The following is a 13,124-nucleotide window of genomic DNA, read 5'->3' as shown; positions in this document are numbered from 1 at the left end:
GTAACTGTCTCTCGGCGACACACTGAGATGCCTCGACACATTCCTCTCTGAGCGCATCGAATGCTCATACTGTACATATTGTACAATAACAAGGTGTCAAGGTGTCACCCGCTCACCCCAATTGATTTTTCTTTTGCACTGCGTGGGAGCTCAGCGCAGGAGGAGGGCTAACCATGCAGGACTTCCTGTCGAGAGGCTTTGGGCAGCTTCTTTCAAACATTTTCTGACCAAGGCCAGGGGGCGGGGCAAGTCAAAATGTCATGACCTAAATCTCAGATCTACATTCATATCTGTGCAGAATTGCATCTATAATATCCGCGGTTATCACTCTGTAAATAGTCTGTGACCTGTCGCGGGGGCCCTCTCTACGGGGGGCTGTGATCCGACCATGTGGCACCGAGACAATTCGTAGGATTCATGTGTACAGTTTAGCAGACGCTCTTAATCCAGAGCGATTTACTGTAAGCAAGGAAAACATCAAATGCATAGCAATGGTAATCTAGGATCATAGGTAAACCAAGAATATACCATCAGTCTAAACCGTATAATATAAAATAAATAAGTAACCTACCTGTGCAGGGTGCCTGGTCTACAAATTAATCTGGCATCTGTCTACATAACATGCTACTGTATCTAAATTACATTTGAGCCTTTGCATAAGCCTTTGTCATCTAGGGCAAGTACTACAGGTTAAGGTGGAGTGTGTGTGTGTGTGTGTGTGTGTGTGTGTGTGTGTGTGTGTGTGTGTGTGGTACACATTCTCTCAGCACACGTACGCTCAAACGCCTCCACAATTTCCACAACCACTGTTAAGTACTCTGACAAGGGTTTAGCCTTATCATCCCGCCGTCTACGCCTTTGCCTACTGTACAGTTAATATAAAACACTTTCATTCAGGCACATTACAGCTACCACTTTTGCGCCACAGACATAGAACGCCATCAACACCGCGCTGCGCTTCTTCCCGTGGCATATTTCACCAGGTAGCCGAATTTCCCGTAACACCGCCATGCTGGAGTGAAGTGCCACACAAAATATCCATGCACTTTGCACAGCGACACAGACGGGGACAGAGAGCAGCTTCGCGGAATATATTTCACTTTTCCCCTCTACACGTGGGTGTGTGTGCGCCAGCTATATGCGCAGCACCGCAACTTCACAACGCATGCGACGCGGCACAGAGCGGAACGCTGCGCACAGAGCAGAACGCTGTGGCCCGGGAGTGTTCCCACTGACACTACTGCCCCGGGGAGATGCCCCCCCTCCCCCAACAGCTCCCCTCCCCGTTCATCTGTCCTGGAGGAGCGACGCGCACACCGAAGGAATAACACAGACACCTTTCATATACTCACATCTTCCTTGTTTCCCTCTCTTTCCCCTCAACCCTCTCAGTACAATTCACTTCACCTTCCTTTATTTTTGCCGGAAATTATGTACATTTCCTTCACAAATGAGGCCGCTATTCCACATCCCATCTTAACGCACTGTTCACGGTAACATGCATTTCTCTCTTTCGGCAGACAAATTTGCAGAGCGTGCGCAGATTGCATATAAACATAGGCACATCGCATTGAAAGCCCTTCCAGTTTCCACTTTGCCGTTCCCAGTCATCATGCAAGGAATCACTGATGGTGATGCCAGCCACCCTTCTATTTCATATACGTTTTCATACACGCTGCTGCCGTTTCCATTAACATTCTACACTGTTACCATTAACATACTACAGCACGCTCTGCACGTTTGTTCGCACCGAAGGATAAACACTCACCTTGCATATACTCATATCTTCCTTTTTTATCTCTTCCCCCTCACCCATCTCAGCACAATTTACTTTAATTTTCCCATCCTGCATAGTGCATACTGCTAAAAAGTAATTCAATCAATCCATCCGCAATCAGGTAGGCTATCTTTGCCACGGGTCTCAGAGCTGAGACAGAAACAAGCAATCAGGCCTATGCTTTCATTCACCACTCTCTTGGAGAGGTTCAGCCACTCCAAGGACCAGCAACGTGTGTCCCTATGTATGCTTAGGGCATAGACATATATATATAAAGGCGGAGTCTCTGATGTAGTTCACCCGGCGGCCATCTTGCTGAGGGTCTACAGTACAGTAGGTTCAATGGCAGCTCATAACTCCCTCAAATCTTGGCGGCTATGATTCAGGACGTTGTTGGCTAGTGAGACGCACCCTAGCGGTTACATGCTTTAGTTTAGACATACTATTGGTCCGACTGTCATTAGACTGACAACCTACCTCAAACCCTAACCTGACCGCAAGCACGGGAGCAGCGCATGTTCGACCGCATGTCTGACCGTTATTTCTGCATGTCGGACCATTGGTGTGTCTAATCTGCGGGTGCATCCCCTGACATACAAGCTCACATCGCGTTGTGGATGTGGCCGCTGTGAGCTTGGAGGTCTGCTGTTCTGGGCCGCTCCCTGCGCAGCGGAGCATAAATTCGGTTTGAAGGGGATACAGCTCATAGGGAGCGCTCCCTCAGCGACTGGAGGTGGGGTTTGGGGGACGAATGCTTTGAGAATCGTTGACGCAACATAAACAAAGTTATATATTTCAAGAGCAAGAGATCACAGAAAACATCCACCCTAAACCTTCTTCCTCCACACTGGGAGGAAAACGGCAGTTTTACACGTCAGCGCTGTGACCACTTTTACACTGCATCTAATGAGCCATCGGTTTCTTTTGCCACCGACCTGCGCGCGCATTACAGATTCTTATCCGTGTGACTGGAAATGGTCTGGAAATGCGTCTTATGCACTGTCTCTGTCTCCACAGGTGGAGATAGAGAAGCTAAAGCGGATTGTCCAATCGACGTGAGGCCTCTACTCCAATCAAAACCAAGTTTGAAAGTCACCTGCTGACCTGTCGACCAACCAGCAAACCAGAAGATGATACTGGACAGACAGACGGACAGACAGACAGGTGGAGGCGGGGCGGGACCACCTCTCGCACAATCTTTTTTTCTTTCTTTTTCTTTTTTTTTTAACAAAAAAAAAGGAGAGAAAACAAAAAACACCTATTTGTAAGATTTACATTTTTTGCACATATTTTGTTCAAACTAGATGTATATGTTTCTTTCTTTTTTTTTTTTCTTTGTTCCCCCTAAATACATGAAAACTAAATCGAGGCCTTATAACTACTGTGCTGGACTTGCGGTCCCACACAACACACGCACGCACGCACACACACACACACACACACCACACACACGCTTACAGCCCCTCTATGTCTTCCCTTCCTAATAGGGAAGCTCACCTGAGAGACAGATAGGGTGGCATTCTCGCACTCAATACTACTGACTGTGTATAAGAGCTGGGGGAGGGGAGGGGGGGGGGGTGCTTATTTTTGTTTTTCGTTAAAAATGTTCATTTCTCATAAAAAAATTTTTTTTATATATATATATATATAATGCTCCTGTAGTTGATTTTAAGTAAGACAAGAATACTCGGTTTAAGTCAACATTGACACAACATAGCCTCTCCTTCTGATTAATTAACGTGAAATCTACACAATGCTGTGGAAATGAGGTGACATTTCTCTGCGTGATGCTGCTGCTGCTCTCATTGCTACGGCGACGCGACCGGGGAGTTCGCTAGCTTGGCTTTTTGTTTTGTTTTTATTGTCTTTTGATGTATATTTTCTAACATTCCTATCCAGGGTAACACTACTGTGCCTGTAAAGTTGAAAACAAACAAAAAGAAATCTTAAGTGTTGATAACGAGGAACTTCCATTAATCGGGATGGTTTCTTTCTGGATATCTGCAGCATGGTATTATATAAATATATATCTATTTTTTTGACACCTAGTCAAATATTATAATAGAGGGCCCGATTTGTTTTGTATTTGTTTTTACATTATTCCAAATGGAGAAGGTTTGTTCAAATGTTTTTCACCCGATCAAAAATGTTCTCGGCAAGCCTGCAGTGTGTAGAATTAACCGAAATTTAAAAAATTGTTTTCTGAAATACCTATGTTTCTATATCAGTGTTGCTCAATATTTCATATCAAGGACCCCAAAAATGATATGTAATTGGCCACCGACCCCCATCTGAAAATATGTTGTTCCAGGGACCCCTCAGAAGCAAAGCTTTGAGTTAAAAACGTTCACTCTGAAAGAATATATATTCAAATATTTGCGCCACATTAAAAAGAAAAAAAATCTGATCTACAAGTGTGCCGCACTACGAGCTTGTAGATCTGCTATTTTTCAATAGCTAAAGTATAACATAATGCTTAAAACACCAAAAGGGGTTCCCGTCCTGAATGGGTCAAGCAATATTACACGAGGTTATTTGCACGACAGTGATTGCAGCCGAGACCCGGACTGCAACATCACTGAAGTGCCAATAATGGTGGTAAAAGCGCACCCTCAAGTGTACCATAGAGCTCCCCAAGTCCTGACGTCAGTCGCTCATCCCTTGGTTCACAGACGTTTTTCACTATGGAGAACTACATTAGGTCATCTTAATATCGTCTCATATAAGAATTGTGGTCCAAAAATCAGTCTCTGTATCGTTTAAGTCAGTCAGTCATATTTGATACAGTTGGTTTCTAGCGAAAATCTAACTTATTCAGAAAGCAGTAACATTAGCGTTTTCTCTCAGTCAGTTGATTCTTCATATCCATATGAGTGAAACGGCCTGGAGGATTTGTTTTTTTTTCAAACGCAGTTCTTATATGAGGCGATCTAAAATCCCCCCCTATGGGGATTACAATGAAAAAATAAAAAGTACATGAACCCGTGGACTTAGTGCCCTCTACCGATTGACGTCACACTTCGGTGCTCTTTTGCGATTTTACAACAGTTACTTACTATCAAAATAAAACCTATCAAATGTATTCATATTGTAGGGCAATTTGCTCTCTTTCTGCAAGTGTTTTCTGTTATCCTGAAAATATCTGGAGTCTGACGGAGACAACTCTCTCAATCAACTCGGCATTCCAGACCCAATGATATGGCTGTGTGCCAGACAACTTTTCCCAAACGGAATCAACAAAACATAGAGAAACGATGTGTAGGAAAAGAGAGAGAAGTATACATTCTGTTAATCACAAAACAAATTATAAAAAAAAATCTAATGTGGCCAATTGGATTTTTTTTTTAAATTTTCGTTTTTTCATGTCATATGAAAGCAGGGAATCTTAGCTTCAAATGGACATACTGGTTGTTCAGTTTGACCCACCGGTTTTGGAGATGTGGTTTATAGAGTAATGTCTTGCAGAAAACTGGCTTGAAAGGTTCACTTCTGTGGACTCTTATCATTACACCTAGCATTTATTTCATATTTACATCTGACATTTATTTCCGACATGCTCATAACTCATTTTTGATAATAAATACATTTCAGTTTTTCTCCTCTGGTGAAAAGCTGCAGGCTGCACGATAGCAGCCCCTCAGTCTAATCTGGTCACAAATGTGTCGCAGTGCGTTCTCAGCTTGTAGATATATATATATTTTTTTTTCAAATACGTTTTTTTTCTTTTTCTTTTCCTAAGTAACACCGATACACACATTATATTCCTATAGCGATCATTGTTATGGTGTTTGTTCAATAACTGGTCAGGACAGATACAGGATAAAGGTTTACATTGAAAGCGATGAAACAAATAAACAAGCAGACACATTTGGAAGTGGAACACAAGCTGATGATCTTTGTGGGGTTCTCTCTTCCTGATTGGATTAAATTTGTAACCCAACTGAAAATGTATTGTCTATTTACTAAAGAGACGTGGAGACCCCTGTTACTGAACAAACACTATAGCAGTGATTCCCAACCTGTGCTGTGCGTATATATTGCAAGTGGGCCCCCAAATAATTGCCAAAACGGTAAGATTCCATTGATGATTTAACATTAATATAAAAAATGTATTAAACGTATCATTTTATTTTTGTCTTCAAAAATTGCATTGTCATCGATACGCATGTTCTGTTGGCTCCACTGATCCAGGCCCGGAACACGATCGATTGGTCATTAACCCATTTAGGCCTGACCTCAAAATTTAAAAAGATTCTTCTAAATCCTCCAGTTTTCTGAAATAAATATTTTCACGATTTTTCAAGCTCATAGCGCGCCACCGAGTGCCGCGCTATGAGCTTGTAGATCTATTTTTCAATAGCTAAATTATAACACCAAAAGGGGTTCCCGCCCAAAATGGGTTAGCATTGACATGCTTTGACAATGCCCACGGTCCAGTGGGCCCACCCATCTGACCATAGACATAAAACTGTATAGACGCCGCCATCGGCTCTGCAGGTGTGTCTGTATCTCGAGGGGAGGCAAGCCACAAGCTTCTATGACGCACGTGGAAGTTTTCCACTTGACTTAACGCATTTCAGTGGGAAACGGCTCGCTTCAATGAACTGCAGCAGCCAACGAGGCATCCCTCTGACCACTAACACGGTGTTCTGTGGTCAGATAAGGGGGCCCTGATCCATCTGACCACTAACACGGTGTTCTGTGGTCAGATAAGGGGGCCCTGATCCATCTGACCACTAACACGGTGTTCTGTGGTCAGATAAGGGGGCCCTGATCCCTCTGACCACTAACACGGTGTTCTGTGGTCAGATAAGGGGGCCCTGATCCCTCTGACCACTAACACGGTGTTCTGTGGTCAGATAAGGGGGCCCTGATCCATCTGACCACTAACACGGTGTTCTGTGGTCGGATAAGGGGGCCCTGATCCATCTGACCACTAACACGGTGTTCTGTGGTCAGATAAGGGGGCCCTGATCCATCTGACCACTAACACGGTGTTCTGTGGTCGGATAAGGGGGCCCTGATCCATCTGACCACTAACACGGTGTTCTGTGGTCGGATAAGGGGGCCCTGATCCATCTGACCACTAACACGGTGTTCTGTGGTCGGATAAGGGGGCCCTGATCCATCTGACCACTAACACGGTGTTCTGTGGTCGGATAAGGGGGCCCTGATCCATCTGACCACTAACACGGTGTTCTGTGGTCGGATAAGGGGGCCCTGATCCATCTGACCACTAACACGGTGTTCTGTGGTCGGATAAGGGGGCCCTGATCCATCTGACCACTAACGCGGCTGCCATGTTCTGTGGTCAGATAAGCTAAAGCAATGATTACTATTGGAATATAGAGCTTTAACAATATTGAGATTTTAACACGAGATATTTATTTTAACCCAAAAAATATCGCTTACAACAACTTTGACCAGCTCAGTGGTTAAGTGGTCGAAGACGTCTGCGCTGAATGCAGCTTTCCATCTCGTTTCCTGTCTTATCTCTAGACAGATGAATGGATAGACTATCTATTTATCTATGGTATATTATACTGTGTGTGTGCACAACACACACATACAATATATTCTCATTCCTCGTACACACTCCTTTCTCTCGGGTCTTTTCTCTTGCTTTCAAATAAAGAAGGCTTTGAGATCAAGCCGTCTCTTTCCAAACTTTTCGGTCCGATCATCCACAGCTGTCATTTATTACGGTCTGTATCCGTCTCTCTCTCTCTCTCCTCCTGTCTTTAGTTTAGACCACTGGTTCCAAAACACTGGGTCAGGATCCATTTGAGGGTCACGGACAAATTTGTATGGGTCCCTTAATTTTTTTATTTCTTACTTTTAGTTTTTAATTATTTCAAAACATTCCCTTTCTTTCATGAATTGTATGAAGAAAAATCTAACATTCGACAAATTAGAAAACAAAATGTTTAACTGTAGTAGTGATAATGGCTGATCTACAAGCTCATAATGCGGCATAATGTTGTGAGCTTGTAGATCAAATTTCTCTTCTGGGTCACGGGCTAAAAGCTTTGGGAACCACTGTTTTAGTTTTTTTAAACTACAGTACACTTTTCCTCATGGACCAAGCACAGGAACTATGACTAACTGGAACTTTGCACGACACAGATCAATAATCAATTTCCTCCCGCGTGTAAAAATGATGGACCTGATGGTCTATTTTTACACGGAGGATGTTGCTGTGCGTCAGAGTGGTCATGCTATATAGAGTACAGTATGTTGCCGTGGGTCAGAGAGGTCAGGCTATGTACAGTATGTTGCTGTATTGTTTCTTAGCCCTGAGAATCGTCCTTGATTCTTTTGTGCTGATTCTTACTCCAGTAATCTGTGTTCTAACTGGCAAGTCAACTGGGCACAATAGCTGAAAGAAACTGTTGCTCGTACTTCTAAAGCAAACAATAATACCTGCGGCCATGGTATATCTTCGTTATACCATGGCTACGGCTGTTGTTGGCACGTTGACAGTGACTAGCAACGATATTCACCCACAATGTTATGGTTATCGTGATAACGTGATTATAAGAATTTTGGTGCATGGGGAGTTCCAATTCGACTCTGATATAAAGTGGGATAATTCTGATGCCACTGAGTTTTTCTCACACAAATACTGAAACAATATGCATTGTTTAGCACGTAGCTTTGAGCTAGAATCTTGAGTGTGCAGTGTGGCTGAATTAGCCGTTAAGACTAAAGATATCCTGGACTAAGGACCTACACAGCATGGAAAGCAGTGCCATTTCTCAGCATTTACACAGTGGCCTGTTCCGAAACACTTGTACTGTCCTGCAAATCAGAATCCTGTAGATGTGTAAATTACACATGCATAACATATGACTTTCATACGTATGTATACACACGGCTCTCGGCTGGCTTTAGAAGATGCAAATGTTAAATGTGCTTCTTTATAGTCTTTGTGGAGTTTTTATAAAACCCACACAACTTTCTCAAAGGAACGTACCATTATATTCTGTGAACATGTATGAAGGTTGAAAGACCTGCAAGCTATGCATCATTGACTTGTTGGGTTGGGGCAACGTTTGTCTTTTTGCCATGTTTAGAATTCCCCAGTTTTTTTGTTTTTCCCTCACAACCGCAAATTCACTATAGCCTTGTGTAAATAGTTGATCAGGATTCTTATTTTATTTTTAGACTTACCGTAATTTCCAGACTATAAGCCGCTACTTTTTCCCCATGCTTTCAACCCTGCGGCCTATACAATGGTGTGGCTAATCTATGGATTTTTACAGCCAACGGCCACTAGGGACTTAATAAATCCATCTCTATGGCCGGCTATGGCCTCTATGCGGCTTATAGTCCAGTGCGGCTTGTATATGTACACATTTGATTTTTTCCCTAAATTTAGCTGGTGCGGCTTATATTCAGGTGCGGCTTATAGCCCGGAAATTACGGTATATCTCACGGATGTCTTACTAAGGCAATGATAATCTTCTACACGGCTGTGTATCTTCCTCAGGCTTCACTCCATTGTGTCACTTAAAGGAATACTCCACTGTTTTTCAATCTCATCTCTACTGTTCAACTTTATTGCATAGTAAATTCAGATTAAGACCTGGGAATTTGTCATTGCCTGAGGCTGTTTAACCCATTTTAGACGTGAGGCCGATTCTACAAAATGTCTTCTAAATCATTACAGTTTTCAGAAAATCATGTCAGTGGTGCTCAACCTTTTTTCATGTCAAGGACCACCAGTATTTTCTGTATTTGGCAGCGGACCCCCCATCTGAAAATATGTTGTTCCAGGGAGGGACCCCCCCCAGAAGCAAAGATTTGAGTTAAAAACGTTCACTCTGAAAGAATATATATTCAAAGATTTGCGCCACATTTTCACGATTAAAAAAAAATAGCAGATTTACAAGCAGATTTACAGACTTATGAGCTTGTAAGTCTGCTATTTTTCAACAGCTAAAGCATAACATGGTAACGCTTAAAACACCAAAAGGGGTTCCCGTCCAGAATCCAAGGGCTGACTATATGCCCTATGCGAGGACGAGTGATGCAGCTGGGCCCGACGTTGGTTACTAAGGGCAAAAACAAATGCCTGGATTAGAATCTGATTTATATAATGAGGATCAAAAGAGGCGCACATTCATCCATTTTCCATTTAAAGGCAGGTGCTCCAACAAAAGTTGGAGACAAATACAAGTTTGCACTCTGTAGCTCCCATTTGGACATTTATTTTTGGTACCACCAAGACGGTACCATACTTCGTTGCGATAATACTTATTCATTAACCGTAGCTTTTACCACTTAGAACTAAACCGGTCAACTGAGTATAAAGTAGGTCGGACCACCAGGGCGGCACTATAATTGGTCCGCTCCTTTTTTCACTCTACACCAAATCGCTTCGCCGAAAGTAGTTTAGACCTACCTATTCTGGATGAATGTTTTCATCCAGAATAGGGGCACTATAGGGTCCATGTGGTTATTGTCACTAATTAATTAATTAATAATTAATTTGACAGTGGGATATTCCTTTAAAGATTGATTTCCGATCAGCCACGTTGTTGGGTGTGTTTGTATGTACAGTATGTGTGTTTTTGCTGAAGTGTCGGCATGCTTGCAGAGAAGTATACAGTTATGCACACATGCATAGATCTCTTGAAGAGGAAACCATGTGTGTCTGAGAGGGTGGAGAATTCGTTTTGTACTTTGGCCTTGTTGACTGATTTTAGCCTCGCTCACGGGCGGCAATCACATGTTGATCCCAGGGGCAGCAAAGAAATTACATCTCAGTTCTTTTTTCATTTTTTATTTTTTCCATCCGTTTTCGCACGCCACTCTTAAACATATGCAGCGAGGAGATAAAATAACTGTTGGATGTAGACGCTCGCATCCAGCTTAAAACATGTTTGTTTGTACATTCCATAGTTTTGACGCCAAGCAAAGGAGAAATATGTGCACATTTATAACATCTTTTTCAAGTGATTTGTTTACATGTACTGTATCATTGCATGAGCGGAGATTCTTTTCCAAATGAATAAACATCTTTATTTACTGTAAGGACAATGCCTTTTTTTCTGCTTTCTGCTTTTTCATGGTTTGAAAATGCAGATAAAATGTAACCAATTTCACTTTCATTTCTCTGGCATTATTAACGAGAACAAGAAAAATGCCAGAGTCCTATTCTCTACCATTGAACGACTTTTAAACCCCCCCCCCCCCCAGTCCTACAAGCAGTCATTCCCGGCCTCTAAAGCTAAGTAATGAGTTTGCATGCTTTTTTGATAACAACATTTTTAACATTAGAGCTGATATTATGAATGATGCTGCTGCTAGCGCAAACCTTCAAACAGCAGCTAATGGTCCCAGGGTAGATCTCCCCAGGGGGAGCCTATTATCGTTCTGCGCAATTGATGAAGACGAACTCCGCAAAACCATATCACAGATGACATCTTCCTCCTGTTCATTGGATACAATTCCCACCACCTTTCTCAAAGAGGTCTTAGACAGTGTGATTGGAGATATCCTAAAAATTGTAAACAGCTCTCTACAATCAGGCGTCTTCCCAGACTCACTGAAGACTGCCGTAGTTGGGCCCCTACTCAAGAAACACAATCTTGATCCCTCTGTTTTGGGTAACTATCGACCCATTTCAAATCTACGCTTTCTGGGCAAGGTTTTAGAAAAATGCATCTCCCATCAATTGGATGTATTTCTACAGAACAATAATGTGCACAACAAATTCCAATCTGGCTTTAGGAAAGGTCACAGCACAGAAACAGTAAAAGTAATGAATGATCTTAGGGTGTCTGCTGACAAGAAACATGTATCCGTTCTCTTACTTCTAGATTTATCGGCTGCATTTGACACGATTGATCATTCAATTTTAATACAGCGTCTGGAGCACTGGATAGGCCTGTCTGGTACGGCCCTGTCCTGGTTCTCCTCCTACCTATCAAACAGAAGTTACTTTGTCAATCTAGCCGAGTTTGACTCAGACAAACACGACATCAGTTCTGGTATTCCACAGGGCTCGATTCTTGGTCCTCTGCTTTTCTCCTTGTACATACTGCTATTGGGCGAACTCATTACCAATCACGGAGTCAATTTTCATTTCTATGCTGATGATACCCAACTATATCTTTCTGTGGCCCCAGATGATCTCTGTGCCTTAGACCCACTGCTGACCTGTCTGTCTAGCATCAAATGCTGGATATGAGAGAACTTTCTCAAGCTAAATGAGGATAAGACAGAAGTCTTAGAATCGGTTCTAGCGAGCAGAAAGAATCAATAATAAGCAGGCTTGGCAACCTGACTGTAGAAAGTAACAGTACAGTAAAGAACCTGGGGGTTATTATTGATTCTGAAATTAATTTTAATTCACACATTAATCATGTTACCAAGATTGCCTTTTTTCACCTTAGAAATATTGCACGAATCAGAGCCTATTTGTCCTTGGACGATGCAAAAACGCTAATCCACGCCTTTGTTTTTTCTCGGCTTGACTACTGCAATGCGCTCTTTTCAGGACTGCCTAAGAAAACAACTGACAGACTTCAACTTGTCCAAAATGCAGCAGCTAGAGTTTTAACTAGAACTAAGATGAGAGAACATATTACTCCAGTTTTGGCATCACTGCACTGTCTTCCGGTTGTTTTTAGGATTGATTTTAAAATTATTTTACTTGTCTATAAATCTCTCAATGGTCTCGCACCTTCCTACCTACATGACTGCCTGCCTAAATATGTCCCAAACCGGCCCCTAAGGTCTTCCACTGCTGGCCTGCTCGCTTTGCCTAAAAAAATGGCAACAAAAAAATACGGGGAAGCAGCTTTTTGCTTCTACGGGCCGTCGGCATGGAACAAGCTCCCACTGTATCTTCGTCAGGCAGCCTCTGTAGACATTTTTAAAGCTCAGCTCAAGACCCACCTCTACAACATTGCTTTTAAGTGATCTTTTATTTTTTGTTATTCACGTCCTCACTGTATTGTATTACTGCTTGTTTTTTAATGTCGTTGCCTTATTTTTTCTTTGTACCACTGCCTTCTCCTGATTTGACACTGCGTTATTGTCCTATTGTTTTAACTGCATGCCTGTTTTAATGCTGTTTTGTTTTGCTTTTGTTTTTATTATTTTTTTCTGCTCTGTAAAGCACTTTGAGCTACATTTATGTATGAAAGGTGCTATATAAATAAAGTTTATTATTATTATTATTATTAAAAAATAATTGCCCCTGAATAGGCCTGTCTCACAGCCTTTCCACGCCCCCTTTACAGACCTAGTGTGTTGAAGTGACGTCAGTCCATAGACATTACATGTTAACTTTATTCAGCCGGTTCTGGATGTAGCTCTGGTCCATAGCCTTACT

General features: G+C 42.3%; 1 protein-coding gene across 2 annotated transcripts in view; it reads left to right on the top strand.

Annotated features, from left to right (window-relative positions):
* The window catches only part of cd2ap (CD2-associated protein), a gene marked incomplete at its 5' end in the record, with an annotated part of 92,001 nt that extends 86,029 nt beyond the window's left edge, over positions 1 to 5,972 (top strand). Inside the window, one exon of one of the 2 annotated variants that reach the window (XM_083790404.1) lies at positions 2,795 to 5,972. In XM_083790404.1, the coding sequence (XP_083646530.1) occupies positions 2,795 to 2,836 (42 nt within the window). In that variant the 3' untranslated portion in view covers positions 2,837 to 5,972. The remainder of the gene's footprint in view (positions 1 to 2,794) is intronic. The other variant, XM_083790405.1, reaches the window with a different exon arrangement.
* Positions 5,973 to 13,124: the final 7,152 nt, after the last annotated feature.

This window comes from Protomyctophum parallelum, assembly GCF_964188405.1.
Source record: "Protomyctophum parallelum genome assembly, chromosome: 19".
NCBI classification, from domain to species: domain Eukaryota; kingdom Metazoa; phylum Chordata; class Actinopteri; order Myctophiformes; family Myctophidae; genus Protomyctophum; species Protomyctophum parallelum.
Note: the sequence above shows the minus strand (reverse complement) of the source record. Positions and strands in the feature narration are given on the sequence as shown.